Source organism: Mus pahari, chromosome 23, assembly GCF_900095145.1.
Source record: "Mus pahari chromosome 23, PAHARI_EIJ_v1.1, whole genome shotgun sequence".
In the NCBI taxonomy this organism is placed as follows: domain Eukaryota; kingdom Metazoa; phylum Chordata; class Mammalia; order Rodentia; family Muridae; genus Mus; species Mus pahari.
Genome location: NC_034612.1, coordinates 19,699,125 through 19,717,033, shown reverse-complemented (window position 1 = coordinate 19,717,033; position 17,909 = coordinate 19,699,125). Strand labels below are relative to the sequence as shown.

Here is a 17,909-nt window from a genome sequence, read left to right as displayed (position 1 = left end):
AGAGAGAGAGAGAGAGAGAGAGAGAGAGAGAGAGAGAGAGAGAGAGAGAGAGAAAGACAAGATGGTAAGCATAGGATTTCAGCTTAGAGACCAGTACCTGGTGAGTAAAAGCTAACACCAGGTGAACTTTCACAGTCCCATCTTAAGCCAGTGCCCACTGGATCAGTTTCAGGGTCAGAAGAAGATCTGTGGCTACAGTCTAGTACTACCAGCCCCACCCAGGTTCCCTCGGATCTGCAGATGAAACACACACACACACACACACACACACACACACACACACACACACACAAGCTTATTTTTGATATGCTTTAGCTCAATGGCTTGGCTCTGCTAAGCCTTCCTTGTCTATTGTGCCCTTACCTTCACTCCCAGCTCAGCGCCCCAAATCTGCCTCAACTTTAGCTGCTCAGTTACCTTTAGTCCTATGGCAGCACCTAACTCCGCCCTCAGCTCAGCTGCATTTCAAATCTCCCACCTGCTACCCTAGTCTAGTCAGGGAAGTGGCTAACAACCACTCCACCAGAGATCTCACGTGGCTGGTGTCTCTTTCTTCTTCCAAAGCATGGCGAGACAACTTTCTCCTCCCTTGCATCTGCTAGCCTGCCTGTGGGGAAAACTGAAAGTCCTGCACATTCTGCATAGCTCATTGGCTGCTAGCATCTTTATTGATTGATCAAGAACCAGTTGGGAAAGAACAGAACCCTCAGTGTTTGCGTGCAGAATATCTATCAGAGCATCGGAATCACCCCCTACAGACTTCCATTATATCACCTTGGGACTCACTGCAGGGATTAATATTAACGTAGTTCCTTACATGGTGACCCCCCAACCATAAAATGAGAGCAGAGTAAATAGACCTTATCAGTGAGGTTGGAATATGTGTGACATCCATTGATTTACACAACTAATGTGCGTTAACATTTAAAAAGCGCTATAATAAATACACCTTCATTATGTTTTTGTGGAACTTTTAAACTTGCGAGAGATTTTCATGGGTAAAATAAATTAGATATTCCCCAAATATATTATTTCTTTGAATTATTTTTCTGCCTTGTAGAATTAACCAGTTATTTAGGTATAATATTGATGTATCTTCTAATACTCTTGGGTGGTAGTGTTAGCAGAAGGCTTCTTTAGCAATTTGGTGCAAAATAAGTTGTTCTCAAGGGGTGTATAAAAATTTAAAGTTTAAACCATCTGCTTAGCTTTTAAAGGTTTATTTTATTTTTATTTATGTGTTTGTGTGTGTATATGTGTGAGTGGGTATATACACGCACATATACATGCCCTTAGAGGCCAATAGAGGGTGTCATATTCCCTATAGCTGGAGATAGAGGATGTGAGTGCTGAAAACCAAACTCCAGTCCTCTGAAAAGGCAGGAAGTGCTCTTAACCACTGAGACATCTCTCCAGACCCCTGCTTGCTTAATTTTATACTTCCAATTGATTTTGTCTGTGTCATATATATTAACAGGCAATTGTTGTTTTGAGACAAGGGTTTACTGTGTGTAGTCTTGGCTGGCCTAGAATTCACTTGGTAGACCGGGCTGACCTTAAACTCCCAGAGAGCCACCTGCCTCTGCATCCCTCGAGTGTTGGGTTTGAGGGCATGTGCCACCATGCCAGGTTGTAATTGATTTTCTTTATCAATTTTTTTCTCCTTTTCTTAAAACCAGGGTTTCCCTATACAGCCCTGGCTGTCCTAGAACTCACTCTGTAGACCAGGCTTGGCTTCAACTCTGAGACCTGCCTGCCTCTGCCTCTCAAGTTCCGAGATTAAAGATGTGCACCACCACCCCTGGTGAAAATGTCTTTACTTTGGAGATCTCATGTGTAGGCTACTAAATCACCAGGTAGCTGAGGCTGGTCCTGTAGCTCCTGATCTTTCTGCTTTGATTTCCTGAGTGCTGGAAAGACAGATGTGTACCACTATACCTACCTTAGGTTCTCTTACTATAGATACACACCAAATACTATTAAAACTTTCTTTTAATAGAGAAAAGCCATTGCTATTTTAGAATAATACCCTGGAGTTTCTCATGGCGTTTTCTTTTCTTCAATTTCTTCCTTACATTTTAGAGACACGGCCTCTTAGAGTGTGGTCAAAGGTTGATTCCATTTATTTATAACATGAACATCAGCATCTTTGTGAGTTTTCTTTGCACAAATTCACTTCACACATTTGCATCAAGCAGACAATAGAGGGATAATCTTTTTGTCAGTCCTGATCTTTTTGAAAAAAACATAATCAGCTTTGTCTTTTCAAATGCTGTTATTTCTGATTCTAATGAGAACCTTTTTTTTGTTTCTGTTCCTGCGCAAAAGGAGAACATCCGTTGCTTATCCACTCTTGGGCATTTTGGGTTTGAATGTTTGCCCACTCAGCTGGTGAACAAATCGATCCAGAAAGGATTCTCTTTTAATATTCTCTGCGTGGGTAAGTGCCAGACACCGCATTTAAGTCATTGTTCCATTTGTCTCTTACTCATTTAAACTGATACCAAACAGCATAATATTGATGTTAATTCAAGACCATATATATAATTCAAGATATATAATTTATAATTATATATAAATATATATAATAAATATATATAATAATATTATATATATATATAAATTATTCTTCTCTTAGCTGCATTGTTTAAATATTGAAGAACATTTCAGCCTCACCTGGTGGCAAATTTCTTTTCTTTTTTGAGACAGGGTTTCTCTGTGTAGCCCTGGCTGTCCTGGAACTTACTCTGTAGACCAGGCTGGCCTCAAACTCAGAAATTCACCTGCCTCTGCCTCCCAAGTGCTGGAATTGAAGGCGTGCGCCACCACTGCCCAGCACAAATTTCTTTAATCCTGGCACTTAGAAGGCTGAGCAGACAGATCTCTGTGAGTCTTAGCCAGTGTTCTATTGCTGTGAAGAGGCACTGTGACCATGACAACTCTTACAAAGGCAAGCATTTAATTGGGGCTGATTTATAGTTCCAGAGGTTTAGTCCATGATCATCGTGCCAGGGAGTATGTCTAACATGTAGGCAGACAAGGTGCTGGAGAAGTACCTGAGAGTTCTAAATCTTGATCCATAGGCATGAGAGAGAGAGTTGGCTCTAAGCCTGGATTGGACTTTTGAAACCTCAAGGTCCGCCCCCAGTGACATACCTCATCCAAAGGGCCACACCTCTAATCCTTCTCAAATAATGCCACTCCCTCTGGAGTTGGTGGTTGAGGTTCAGCCTCTAATGCCTCTGTGATGATGACTTTATGTTCCCTACAGGAGAAACAGGAATTGGAAAATCAACCCTGATCAATACACTGTTCAATACAAATCTGAAGGAGAACAAGTCCTCTCATTTCTACTCGAAGGTTGGACTGAAGGTGAAGACATATGAACTCCTGGAAAGAAATATTCCACTGAGATTGACTGTCGTGAAGACAGTTGGGTATGGCGATCAGATAAACAAGGAAGCCAGGTTAGTGGTTTCTTACTTTTTTAAATTAAATTTAAAAAAATTAAATTAAATTAAAATTTAAAGTCAGCACAAAAGGCATAGAGATCTTTTTTTTTTTTTTTTTTTTTTAGACCAGGGTCTTACGTCTTACTATGCAGTACTGACTGGCATGGAACTCATTATATAGAATCAGGGTAACCTTGAACCCACAGATATCTGCTTACCTCTGCCTCCCAAGTGCTGGGATTTAAGGCGTGTACCACCATATTTGACTTGAAGCCAGATTGCTCTAAAAATTAGTATTTTTCCCTTTGCAGAGAAGACTAAATAAAAACTATTATTTTACCTTTTCAGGACATTTTTGTTTGTTTGTTTGTTTTTTGTTTGTTTTTTTGGTTTTTCGAGACAGGGTTTCTCTGCATATCCCTGGCTGTCCAGGAACTCACTTTGTAGACCAGGCTGGCCTCAAACTCAGAAATCTGCCTGCCTCTGCCTCCCGAGTGCTGGGATTAAAGGTGTGCGCCACCACGTCCGGCTCTCAGGACATGTTTTGAATGAGGACTAGGCAGGAAAAAGGGTGAAGCAAAGGCATATGGCATGTTACTTTACCTAGTTACCTGTAGAAAATGAACATTGTTTTAGGAATCAGTTTAACCCTACACACTTTGTTCTGTGGTAAAATAAGACCCACAGTGTGTCTTCTATTAGTTGCTGCAATCCACTGTAATAAACCACCCTGAACCAATGCTTCAAACCACAGAATCCAATTCCGTCACAGTCCCACAGTCCAAAAAATTGGAACCAAGGTGTCAGAGTTGGGTGTGCCTGAAGCAGGCAGATTTGCTGTGAGCTTTCCACCAGCCTGGGCTACTGTCCTGGTTTGGTTTCTATTGTTGTGATGAAAAAACCATGACCAAAAGTAACTTGGGCAGAAAAGCATTAATTTGGCATACACATCCCCTGACATAGTCCATTGTGTGAGGAACTGAAGCAGAAGTCATAGGAGAGTAATACTTACTGACTTGCTCTTTGTGGCTTGCTCAGCCTCTTTTCTTATACCTCAGGCACCACCTGAGACAAGCTCTACCCCTCCATATAATGCCCTGCAGACTTGCACACGGGCGGCGTGGTGTGCAGGAGGCATTTTGTCGGTTGAGGTCCTTTCTTGAAGGACAACTGTCCCTGGACTGAGGATGTGCACTGAGAGCTTGATTCTTGCTTTCTCTCTTGAGCCTGGGATTTGCCATGCAGCCCAGGCTAGCTTTGAATTCACTAAGTAGTCCAGGCTAGTCCGGCTCAGAGCAGTGTCCTCCTGCCCCAGCCTCCTGGTGTTAGGATTACAGAACTGTGTGGTTAGAACCAGCTTTGAATTTTAAAATGACATCTGTAATTCCATTTCCCCCTAAATAAAATCGCATTCCTCAGGGATTAGGATTGGTTATCATGCCTCCTACCGACGGAGCCACTCACCCCTGGACCTGAAGTTATATGGCCATGAAATGCATCAATTTTATCCAGTATCAAACTGTTCAGAGCACATAGTGTTGATTAGCATAGTAAGACATCGGATTTTAATGTTATTAATGTTCTGCTAAATGTTATTTTTTTTATTTTTTTAGCTACCAGCCCGTCGTTGACTACCTAGACGCCCAGTTTGAAGCGTACCTGCAGGAGGAGCTGAAGATCAAGCGTTCCTTGACTGACTATCATGATTCTCGCATCCATGTCTGCCTTTACTTCATCACCCCTACAGGACATTCTCTCAAGACCCTGGACCTACTAACAATGAAGAGCATTGACAGAAGGGTGTGTGAGAGTTGCTTGAGTCTCTTCGAGGTTCAATGCATCTTGAAGCATTTATATGCGTATATATGTGCATATATTTGAATATTTTTTCCTGTTGCTCTTGAAGGCATTTGAATGGATTTTCTAGGACATTCCTAACAAAATGCCATAGAGTGGATAGTTTAAACACTTCTTTCGCCTTTCCTCATGTGACCTATCTTCTGGTGTCTGTATGTACAACATTTTTTTTTTTGAGACAGGGTCTTATATAGCCCAGGCTGGCCTTGAACTTGCTATGTAGCCAAGGTTGGCTTTAACATGCCGATTTTCCCAACTCAGTTTTTCAGTGTTGGTATTAAAAGCATGCACCACCATATGAGGCCAAGTTTCTCCTTTTCATAAGGTTGGTAACCACTCTGGATTAGACCCCACCACAACAGCCTAACCTAAACATTTTTTATTACAAATATGGATACATTTTTTTGAGAGATAGAAGGTTAAGACATAAATACATAATATTTAGGGGAGGGGAATTTAACGTTTGATAGAATTCATCTTTCACTATCATGCCAGGTAAAATTAATGAAAGCAATGACTGCTCGGAGCATGAGGATGCCCACCTGTAATCTCAGCAGTTACAGGGATGAGACAGGGGGATAGCTGCGAGTTTGAGGCCAGCCTGGACTACAGAAGTCTTTAGGCAGCCTGAGTTGCAGAGTGAGACTTTGTTTCCAAAATGAAAAAATCAACAGCAACAATAACAAAACAAGAGCAATGTTACCTGTTTGGAGAGAAAGAGATACAGGAAAAAAAAAAACCACTAAAAATTAAACTTTTTTCCTGTGACTGGATTCTAATCAGATGACAGCCATTTGTATATATATATAGGCTTTTTCGAGACAGGGTTTCTCTGTGTAGCCCTGGATGACCTGGAACTCACTTTGTAGACGAAGCTGGCCTTGAACTCAGAAATCTGCCTGCCTCTGCCTCCCAAGTGCTGGGATTAAAGGCGTGCACCACCACTGCCCAGCATATATATTTTTAAAACTGAATTTACTGTATGATACCATAAAATAATCCTATGACCCCTTTGACTGGTACCACTGATCAAATGAAACATGAAGTTTTTCTGCTTCTGGCTTCAAATTCTCTCAGAGGAGAATCAGAGTACAGAGCTCACAGGAAGCTGCAGCCTGCTATAGAAAAAAAAAAAAAGACCCCAGACAAGACCTTGGGGGATACTAAGAGACATGTGGACTTGCTTTGTTCACAGAGGGGCTTATTTGTAGCTCAAGTCGTTCTAGAATTCATGATCCTCCTGCCTCAGCCTCCAAGGTGTTGGGAATACAGGTGCTACCATATGAAATTGGACCTCCTTTGACAGACTTCTTATCTCCAGGGTTTTAAGTCCCTGAACATTTTATGAAGATTTTTAACATTTTTTGGGGGGGGGGTTGGGGGGGGTTGAGGCAGGGTTTCTCTGTTTAGCCCTGGCTGTCCTGGAACTCACTTTGTAGACCAGGCTGGCCTCGAACTCAGAAATCTGCCTGCCTCTGCCTCCCGAGATTCTTAACATTTTTATGAGTCCCTGGTATAAGGACAAGATCAGATCCTTACTCTAGGTGCCAGGCCCAGTGGCTCAGGTCTTGAGGGAGAGGGCATCCTGTCGTTGAGGCATGGAGGGGCTCTAGGCTCAGGCCCCTAACATGTATCTACAGCCACAGCATGTATGTGACTTTCCCTCTTACCCAGAATGTGCTGCAGGAGTGGCCAGGTCCTTAGCAGCATACATGAGCCTGTACTTCTGCTCCAACCTATTCAGCCTGTTCTCCAGCTTCCACAGAGGGCTCATGCTGTATAGAATTAACTGAAGGCTAGGTTCATCTTATTCATAAGGACTGGGATTGGACAAGAGATGATGGGTGTTTTATCTCAAGTTTTCTCAACCTCTTGAATTTAAAGTTTTCTCCTGTTTCTATAAGACCACTAAGTTTTTAATCTTAAAAAAATTACCATTTATAATATAGTTGCATGAAGGCACACACTAAGCTGCTCATAGCTTCCTCAAATTCTCCTCAAGGTCAGAACTCATGCCAGAATACTTTCATTTCTAATCTCCACTGCTTGAATTTATTGTGAGCATGTATTCTAATAGAGAATTAACTATATTGCATGTCATATATAATAGATATTATGATATATAATGCCTATTATATATGATATAAAATATAGTATCTATTATATATGACATATAGTTATAGTGTAATTATTTATATTATATAACTATTATATATCATATCTATTATATATGATTTATAATATATTACCTATTATATATAATATAAATAGTTATGATATAAGGTATATTACAAGTTTAGATTAAATTCTGTTTATTTATTTTTTTCTACTTATTTATTAGATCCACCCCCCACTTCAGTTTAGCATGTTTGGAAAATGTAGGATTTGCCCAAGGATTTGAACAAATGTGATTTGAGCTCAAAGCTGATATCTATTCATTTGCACGGTATAATAGACTTAAACACATATAGCTCTGAATTGAGTAGAGCCAAGGTGTATGAAAGATATCGGTTAATATACATTTATGGAGAAACAGTTACATGAATGACCACTAAGAGAGAAACTCTCCCCCCACACACACAGTTTAATGTGAGGTTTGTTTGATAAATGGTCTATTGAACCCGACCACTTAGATCATACTAATTCCAGAGGCATGGGGGCATGGGATTTTTAGAAAAGATCTTGTGATCAAGACTTCTAAACCTGGGTTCTGATAAACGATGAGGACTCAACATACAGCTCAAAGGGAGAACGTTTACCTCGAACAGTTATGGCTTGAGGTTTAGTCCTCTGCACACCCCCAAACAAGAAATTCTCTGAGGCCAAGCATGATGGGGGTGCACCTGTGGGTACGCCTAGCATTCTTCCCAGAATTCCATCGAAGATCTTGTCACAGCAGCAGCAGCAACAACCCATACACACGTGTTTTTTATTTTTTTGTTTTGTTTTGTTTTTTAGGTTCAGGGTTTAGACTGAAAGATAGTGTGAATTATAGTGAAATTTGATCCTTTCCCTCCTTAACAGGTGAACATCATACCCTTGATTGCCAAGGCTGACTCGCTTTCCAAGAACGACCTACAGAGGTTCAAGAACAACATAATGAGCGAGCTGAACAGCAATGGCATCCAGATATATCAGTTCCCGGCCGATGACGAAGCGAGTGCTCAAGTGAACAGCTCGGTAAGTGGGGAGTTGCCTGTGCTTTCTTCTCGCTTGTATCTAACAAGCAATGTAGTCTTCCTAGCCTCCCCTCTATCCCTCCCACTCCCCCTCTCGCCTTCTTCCTTCCCTCCCTCCCCCCTCTCCTTTCATCCCTCCTTCCTCCCCTTCCATCCTTTCTTGGCAGGGTTTCACATAGCTAAGTTGGCCTTGAATTTACTGTGGTGTATATAAGGCTGACCTGAAATTCTCCTAATTTCACTGCCTGAGTACTGGGATTTCTGTCCCAGAGTCATATTGTAGATGCATCTGTTGGGACTGGAGTCCCCAACCCTATATTTTTATTGGTTGTGGTTTTCTGCAAAGCTCTCTATCCATTGCAAAGAGAAGCTTCCTTGATGAAGGGTGAAGACTCTACTACTGACGACTTTTCCAGGGGACCTGAGTTCAATTCCCAGCACCCACATGGCAGCTCACAACTGTCTGTAACTTCAAGATCTGACACCCTCACAGACAATACATACAGGCAAACCCACAATGCATATAAAATAAAAAGTGATCAAAGAGAAGACCAAGCAAACAAAAAGCATTTTTTAAAGTTCATCTGAGTTTATTTTTAGTTGACAAAAAAACCCATAAAATTATGTATGAATGGGATACCATGTAGTATTTGTATATATGTATATATTGGAGAACATTCAAATCTAGTTTCTTCTTTCAAAAGATTTCCTTTCAGGTTTTTGAAATATACAATGTGTTCTTGACATGTAAAATCACCATAAGCCGGGTGTGGTGGCACACGCCTTTAATCCCAGCACTCGGGAGGCAGAGGCAGGTGAATTTCTGAGTTCGAGGCCAGCCTGGTCTACAGAGTGAGTTCCAGGACAGCCAGGGCTACACAGAGAAACCCTGTCTTGAAAAACCAAAAAAAAAAAAAAAGCACCATAACATTTCTTGTGTGTGCATATGCCTGTTCATGTGTGCAGGCACACTGTGTGTGTGTGTGTGTGTGTGTGTGTGTATGCACACGTGTGCATGTCTTCTGGTGTTGTTTCTCAGTTGTCTGCTTTTGCTTTTAAGACAGGGTCTCTCATTGGCTGAGATCTTACCAAGGCTAGGGTGGCTGACTGGCAAGTCCTTGGGATCCATTTGCCTGTTGTCATTTCCCCAGTGCTGAGAGTACAAACATGTGCCACCATGCCTGGTTTTCTTATCAGACTCAGGTCCTTATACTCACACAGGAAGCACTTGATCAATGAAACTATCTTCCTAGCCCTCCTGAAGACATATACAATATTGTTTATTAGTGTACATTATTCTGTATATTAATTAAATAATAACAACAACAGTAATAATAATAATAAAAATAAAAATAATAATAAATCTTGAGACAGGATCTCACTAGTTAACCTGGGCAGCCCTGAAAATCACTCTGTAAACCAGTCTGGTCTTGAACTCACAGAGATCCATATGCCTCTGCCACCTTATTGCTGGGATTAAATCCTAAAATAAATAGGATTTATTTTAGCTGGGCATGGTGGTGCACATCTTTGATCCCAGCATCTGAGAGCACTACCCTGGTTTACAGAGCAAGTTCCAGGACAGCCAGGGCTACAAAGAGAAACTGTTTTGAAAAACCAAACCAAACCAAACCACAAAAAGAAAATAAAATAGTTTTCATATCAACTCGTCTATATTGTCTTCGTGTTTAGTGTAAAGTTAATGTGAAAAATTATAATGTATTAACAATCCAATTTTTTTTTTTGAGACAGGGTTTCTCTGTGTGGTCCTGGCTGTCCTGGAACTCGCTCTGTAGACCAGGCCGAACTCAGAAATCCACCTGCCTCTGCCTCCCAAGTGGCTGGGATTACAGGCGTGCGCCACCACTGCTCAGCAACAATCCAATTCTTTTTATCTTTGTATTACACACATCAGGATGCCTTGTTTTAGGAAATACTGAGTAGGTAATTTTTAATTATCTGTCAGCCTGGGATTAATGCTTATAAAAAAAAAAAAAAAACAATTAGTACCTATTTTCTGCCTAGTGTTAGAATCGGACGCAGGATAGATTATTTGTGTGGTTAAATGTACTAAACTAGCTTCACCTCTGTACTTTATATCACAAAGAGCAGCCAAGCCAGCCACACCAGTTGAGGGAGTCTAACTTGCATCGTTTATGTTTGTGCAGGGGCTGTTACCCTTCGCTGTAGTAGGGAGTATGGAGGAGGTCAAGGTTGGAAAGAGAATGGTCAGAGGCCGCCATTACCCTTGGGGCGTATTGCAAGGTAAATATGGGTTTCGAGATGATGAAATCAATCTGGACTGTGTCATCAGTGTTCTCGAAATAGCATTTTAATCCGAGCCAGTGCTGATACAACTCCAGCTAACTTGCAGTTAGCAGTGGCTGATGAGGGACACAGAGTCCTCTCATTTGAGCTTCTTTTTAGAGTGACTCTGGTCCCTTCCTATACTAAACTGGTTCTCAACCTTCACAATGCTGAAACCCTTTAGTACGGTTCCTCAGTTTTGTGGTGACCCCCAACCTTCAAATTCTCTTCATTTCTACCTCCTATCTGTAGTTTTGATACTGTTATGAGTAACAGTGTTAATATCTGATATACCGGAAATCTGATGTGCAGACTCTGTGAAAGGCTTGGCTGAGCCCTAGAGGGGTCAGGACCCACAGGTTAGGAACAGCTATGAGCAGCAGGCTTGGAGCAGCAATGATCCTTCCCTACAGGAAACTGCCAACAGCTGACTTAGACCCATAGCTTCCAAATCTCTGTGTTTAACCAATGAGTTACATGCACACGGCCTCTGCCTTCCTGAAACATGCCATCCACAATGCTGGGACTCACTTTAACAAAGCTAAAGGATGAATACTGGTACCTAGAAAGTGTCACTGAACTGCCTCCTAGATCCACTTGCCCAGGGTGGCACCTCCCAAAGTGGGCTGGGCCCTCCTACATCCATTAGTAATCAAGAAACTGTCCGGCAGACAGACATGCCCACGGGCCAATCTGATGGGGGCAATTTCTTCCCAGGGATGTCAGGTTGATAGCCAAGGTCCAATATCACATAGGCTAAAATCAACAGGAGAAGTAATCAGTGAGCTGATAGGTTTTGTTGAAATATGCAAGATGTGTGTAGTGTGTGTGTGTGTGTGTGTGAGAGAGAGAGAGAGAGAGAGAGAGAGAGAGAGAAAGAGAGAGAGAGAGAGAGAGAGAGAATATGAATGAAAGAAAATGAGTGAGGAAAACTTGGAGACATCACTAAACAGAGCAAAATGTTTGGGTTGAGAACACCCAGATGGTAGAAAGCTTATTTAGGAAAGTAACAGAAACCCTTCATAATGAATTTATTACTGTTTTTTTTTTTTTTTGACAAGTGGAAAATGAAAACCACTGTGACTTTGTGAAGCTCCGGGATTTGCTTCTGTGCACGAATATGGAAGATCTGAAAGATCAAACCCACACTCAGCATTATGAATGTTACCGGAGCAACAGGTTGCAGAAGCTGGGCTTCAGTGACATGGGCCCAGACAACCGTCCAGTGAGGTGAGTGTGGGCGTGGCTAGCGGGCTGGAGAGATAGCTCCTTGGCGCTGTTACAGAGAACCTGGGTTCAATTCCCAGCATCCATATGGTGACCGGTGATCATCTGTGACCCCAGTTCTAGCAGCCCCTTTCTGGCTTGTGTGGGCATCTGGCACACATTCTTTAAAAAGAAACTGACGTTAACTATGAGTTGATCATTTAGAACTCCCATAAAACAAGGCACGCTCATTTCAAGAATGAGGTTGCGGCTCTTGGTGAATTTTTAGATTTTTTTTTAACAAATTTGGACATAGATGGAGACCACTCTGGGGAAACTACCACCTTTGCGTTCTCCTGAGCTCACAGCCAATTCCACAGTCAAAACATGTCTCTAGCCACAGAGTGTCTATCCACCCCAGCAAACGCTGTCTCCTTTTACACAGTTGGTAGGGGCTCTCAGAAACCTCTGTGGTTTTTATTGTCGTTGTTCTCTTGGGTATGATATCTCCTCTTTACCACCCTCATGAGGTTGCCACTCCTTCCTGAGGTAAATACTTAAATTTGGAGGGAATGTCACACTGGGAGGGACATGGCCCTACAGCAGCTTGTTGTTGTGGGGTGGAAGTTCTTGTCGAGTGACTTCCTCAATCTGTGTCTTCCTTTTTGAGACAGGATCATTCGTTAAACCTGGAGTCTGCAGATTTGGCTAGCTCATCTGGCCATTGAGCCCTCAGGGATCCTCCTGAATCTGTTTCCACAGCCCTGGGGTTATATGTTGCGTCCTCTCTTGACCACAGCAAGGAAGACACAACCACCAGTTCTTCTCTCAGCAGTTTATTCAGGAACCTTGAACAATCTTCTCCCCCGAGCCCCCGGGCTACAAGCCCTTTTATATCATTCACGCCAACCAATCGGCAGGCCACGTCACTTCATCAGGCATGTGGCCTCAGCCAACCAGAAGAGCGGGAACATATCACCACCAAATATGGACCTGTTTACCACAAGCTCCATAGCCAACAGGTGCCATCTATAAGGTGCAGCTTCGGGTAGCCCAGGGGAGGGGTCGTGGCTCCCTACAGTTATAGACATGCGCAGCTGCCATGTAGCTTTGATGGGTTTTCATTGGGCTTCCGAGGAGCCAAACCCAGATCTCCGTGAGCCTGTGTGGTGGGACCATTTTACCCACTGAGCCAGTGCTTCTCAGCTTTCCTAATGCTGTGACCCTTTAACACACTTTCCCATTTTGTATTGTAGTACCAGGGAAATGTTAGTGATCCCCCAAAACACAGACAGGAACCAATCTGATGTAACTACAGCAGGGTCTTTATTCTATTCGAGCTAGCTTGGGCACCCCAATGCACCACCAACATGCAGGATGGTTTTGGTGGTGGAGGAGCCACGTCATAAACTTAATTTCTTCTCCCCTCTGCATTGGGTGGTCGTTAGGCAGGAGGTAGGCTTGTAATCTAGCGGTGCAGGTTTGTTGGGGGGAAGTAACCTGAAGACACTGGTCTTGTTGGCGGTGTAACCTGGAAAAGCTGGTCTTGTTAGGGATTAGCCTAGAGACTGGAGGTAGGTTTGGGGGAGCAACTTGGAAACGAATGCTAGGTACCAGCCTGTTAGTTTACTTGAGTAGTCAAAACTAAGAACTCCAGGTTTGCCGAAGCTGCATAGTGAGGCTCTGTCTCACAAAGAAAGCAACACAAACAAACAAAATAACCTTAAACCAAACCCCCCACCCCCACCACTACTACCAACCCCTTCTCCCCAGGGAAATAAAACATCAACTACGGGAATCAGAAATCACTGACGCAGTGTTTCAAATTTTCGTGCTCAGTCATATACTCACACAACTAACGTCTCAGTTTTCCCACCTCCTCACATAGAAATGTGGGGTGTCGGCTACATAGAATATTGGTGAGCGACTCTTTGGAAATACAGATTTATAGTTCACATGCTAACTCACATTAGCATTTAAAAATAATTTTTTTTTACCTTTGTTTTGCATGCATCTGTGTGGGCATACATAGCAGAGGTCAGAGGGCAGTGTTCAGGAGCCTCTTTTTCTCCTACCGTGAGGATGGACCCCTGGGGGGGGGTTTCAGCTCAGGTCTATTGGCTCAGGCTCTGTAGCAAGAGCTCTTCCCTGGCCCGCCATCCCCCTGGACGTTTATTAGCACTTACATAGGAGACAAACAAAGAATAACAAACGTTCTCACTTTCAGTTTTCAAGAGATGTATGAAGCCAAGAGACGAGAGTTCCACGATCAGTGTCAGAAGGAAGAGGAAGAACTCAAGCAGACGTTCATGCAGCGCGTCAAGGAGAAGGAGCTGACCTTTAAGGATGCGGAGAAGGAGGCATGTACTCCCCACCTCACACCCACCCTCCCCTTCCTGTTCCTCTGGGGGATACATTCTAGAGACTAGTGGATTTTTATTTTGGAAGAAACTTTACATCTCTCTAAAAGCAGCTATTCACTTTATAGGATCTTAATACAGCCTTTATGAAATTGTAGGCTGAAACGATAAAGCCATGCCTGGTCTCACTTGATTACTAAGGCTGTGGTTGCTAAGGAGAACTGTGGCAGTACACAGTAGTGAATCCCAAGGTCACTGAGACACCAAGCTTGTTGCAAGACCTCCCAATCCCTTCAGGGCCATTCTTTGTTATATTGACAAATAAAACTCGTTTCTTACTATATTAATTTCTTTAGCAAAGGATTACTTGGATATATCCTGAGCATTATTTTGAGAACTTCCTTAATGTTGCTGATTTCAGCTTTCAAGAATTTTACTATTTCTACTTAGTTATGAATTCAATCTTTAATCTCTGCTGTCTCTCATTTTATTATATGCAGTTTTCATAAAAGCCACGTGGCACCTTGTGCGTTTTGCTAATTAAGTATCACTTTTGCACTTACCACCACAAACCTTATGACCTGAATTCAATCCTTGGAATTCCATCAGGAATAATTGAATAAATACAATAATCTTTTACAATTTTTTAAAAAAAATATACAAGACTAAACCAGAGTGGAATCACCCATGCTAAACGACATATAATCAAAGGAAGCTTGATTAGCATCCCCAGCCTTAGTAATCAAGTGAGACCAGGCATGGCTTCCTCTGATGCCCTGAGAAGGTTCAAATTCTACATCTTGGGTTCTACCTCGTGATGCTAATTCTGTGTACATGTATAAGGCGAGAGTTGTGGGATCAAGACATCTTCATGTACATTTCAAAATGAACCAGTTATGGTCCAGCAAGGTTACTCAGCAAGTAAGGGTACTTGATGCTGAGCTGGGTGACCTGAGTTAGATACTGGGAACTTCATGGTGGAAGGAGAGAACCCACTGCAAGAAAAACTCTTGAGAGGATGTAGTCAGCTTGAGTTAGTGCAGCAAAGCTTCTCTTTGAAACCTGTAAGGAAAGTGACTTTCAAACACCCATCTGGATTTTGCTCCTGATGTCTGCCCCTCCTCTTCCTTTAAATGCCTACTTTGCTCACCCCTTGGCATCCCATTATATTTTATATAGTAATATAAAATATTAATATAATAGGTCCATTAGAATGGCCCATTGGCTGACTCTAGAAACAGAAACAGAAGCCAATTATTAGAATTATTAGAAGCTCAGTTTTAAAGTTTTTTTTAATCTTTTGACAGTCTTTGGGCTACTCCAAAGGTGACTGCTAACGACTTGAGGAGTAGAGGAATGGTGGCCTTGACCCCTCTTAAGAACTTCTGCACTCCTTGTGGAAGCCCAAGGGTTTTAAATACGTTTTTCTAGGGTTATGGTCTGCCTTTTGGGGTTTTACAGCTCCTTGTGACAACAGGGTTACTTCTCATTTTATAGCTGCAGGACAAGTTCGAGCACCTGAAGAGAATCCAGCAAGAGGAGATCCTGAAGCTGGAGGAAGAGAGGAGAAAACTAGAAGAACAGATCATAGATTTTTATAAGATGAAGGCTGCTTCTGAGACAGCACAGGCTCAGGTGTACGCCAACATAAAGAAGGACAAGGACCGTAAGAAGTAATCTTCTCTTACCATCCCGTCTGATCTCAGAACCCCGTTATCCTCCATTCGTGTACCCACTTAGTTCGGACTGAAATTCTAATGTTTTCAAAAGCGATTCCGCACATGTCATCCTCTACGAGAGTGCCAAATACTTGGGGAGGAAGATATGTTGTTTTTAAACAAAATTTCAATTGTGGGAGGAAGATAAGGTTTTTTTTATTTATTTTTTGTTTTAAACAAAATCCCAAGTGTTCAATTTTAACCAGTAGAGGCTCGGGAGCCAGATGCTAGGGTGAAAACCTGCTAGCTCAGAGGGGAGAGAGAGGGTACCCAGGTGACCTTTCTTCTCAGCTGAAGTGACCCACACTGAATTCCCCTCTCTCGTGTCATCTCAGATAACCTCCTTTCTACTTCCTGTGCATCTCTCTATCTATTCTCCTGGCTATTTTTTTTTCTTAATAATCCTATGTTCATATCAACTTCATATCAACTGGCTGCTTGCTCTACCTCTTGACCTGTGGTTGACTTTATTTAATCCTATCTACAATATTCAACTAGATTAAAGGTGTATGCTAAGGCTGAGCCACACCACAACTAGAAAAAGGCTTTCCTATAAATAACACACTCTCGAGGTTCACAGTGTAATCAAATATCCTGTAACATTTCCCCATTTTTGTCTAAAAAGGAAAGGTTTTAACTCAAGCACAGTAAAACTGTTTACAACAATGAAGCTATTTCTGCCAAGCTTTCTACAATGTCTAGCTTGATTGTATTGGGCAGTCTTAGGATTAATTTTTTTTTTTTTTTGAGTTCAAAGTTCTGTAAAATGTTCTTGTCAGTCTCATATGAACTCAGCAGTGTGAACATCCTAGCAGTCTGTGGTCTGAAAGCTGATCTTTGGGTGGTGTTTGTCAAATGAATGGCATTCCTGATGAGCTCGAACACGGCCGTCAAGCCCAAAGGTGTCCACTGTTTGCACAAGCAAGAAGGTGTCCTGGGACAAAGCCCCTGGTGGTGTGCCTTTCCAGGGGACACTCATCGTAGCTAAGCAAGATGGTGGTCTCTCCTCAAGAAGCTCACCAGCCCACTGCAGTCTTTCCTGCATGGAGTCCACCACAACCCTAACCCTCGTGGGCTGCGTGGTGGTTTCCTATTCTGGTGGGTTATATCTTTTCCAGGGCAGAATGTTTCTTGGCAACAGAGAAGGTATCTTTCAACTGAAATTAAACTCTTGAACGTTTGAAACTCAATATACCCTAGTATGTGTGGATAAATCTATCTATATTCTCTTTTTTCTTTGTATATTGATTCCAGGTTTAAGTGTCTTTCTTTTTAGATCACAAAGGACATTCACTTTAAACTTCAGCCTGCCTTTTGCAAGAGCCTTTTAAATGAAAATCACTGTAATTCTTATGTGCCTGCCTCTCAAGTGTTGGGATTGAAGGGGTGAACCACCTCCTGGCTATGGGTTCCTTATAACAGTCATTCTCGTAGGGTTGTCTTGGTTTAGTTTGTTTCTCCATTTCTCCTTAGTTTCTAGTGTTAAGCATAAGCTTTCAAGTTTTTTGACTGTATAATCCACCATTCTTGTTGATTCATTCTGAATTTATTCTCTAGCAAATTTAACATTCCAGTCTTAAACATGATGCCAATTTATCCACCACATTAATTTTTTCAGATGTTTTGTCTGTCTTGCCTGTATGAGCTACATTAAATTTAATGTTTTTTGCTAAGTTTTGATAGGCTTTCCGTTTTCATTCATACCTCCCATGGCCCGATATCCTTGCCATTAATCTTCCAGCTAGTGGTTTTCCATTTTGATGACCATACATGCAGACCATTGCACAAACGCCATGAATTGGATAGGATTGTGTGGTATACCTGTAATAT

General features: G+C 42.1%; 1 protein-coding gene across 1 annotated transcript in view; it reads left to right on the top strand.

Moving 5' to 3' along the window:
• The window catches only part of Septin14 (septin-14), an 18,740-nt gene extending 2,702 nt beyond the window's left edge, over nt 1-16,038 (top strand). Inside the window, exons 2-9 of the mRNA XM_021187180.1 lie at nt 2,329-2,440; nt 3,272-3,467; nt 5,066-5,252; nt 8,334-8,489; nt 10,657-10,753; nt 11,857-12,025; nt 14,229-14,361; nt 15,859-16,038. Of these exons, the coding sequence (XP_021042839.1) occupies nt 2,329-2,440; nt 3,272-3,467; nt 5,066-5,252; nt 8,334-8,489; nt 10,657-10,753; nt 11,857-12,025; nt 14,229-14,361; nt 15,859-16,038 (1,230 nt within the window). The remainder of the gene's footprint in view (nt 1-2,328; nt 2,441-3,271; nt 3,468-5,065; nt 5,253-8,333; nt 8,490-10,656; nt 10,754-11,856; nt 12,026-14,228; nt 14,362-15,858) is intronic.
• The last annotated feature ends 1,871 nt before the right edge of the window (nt 16,039-17,909 follow it).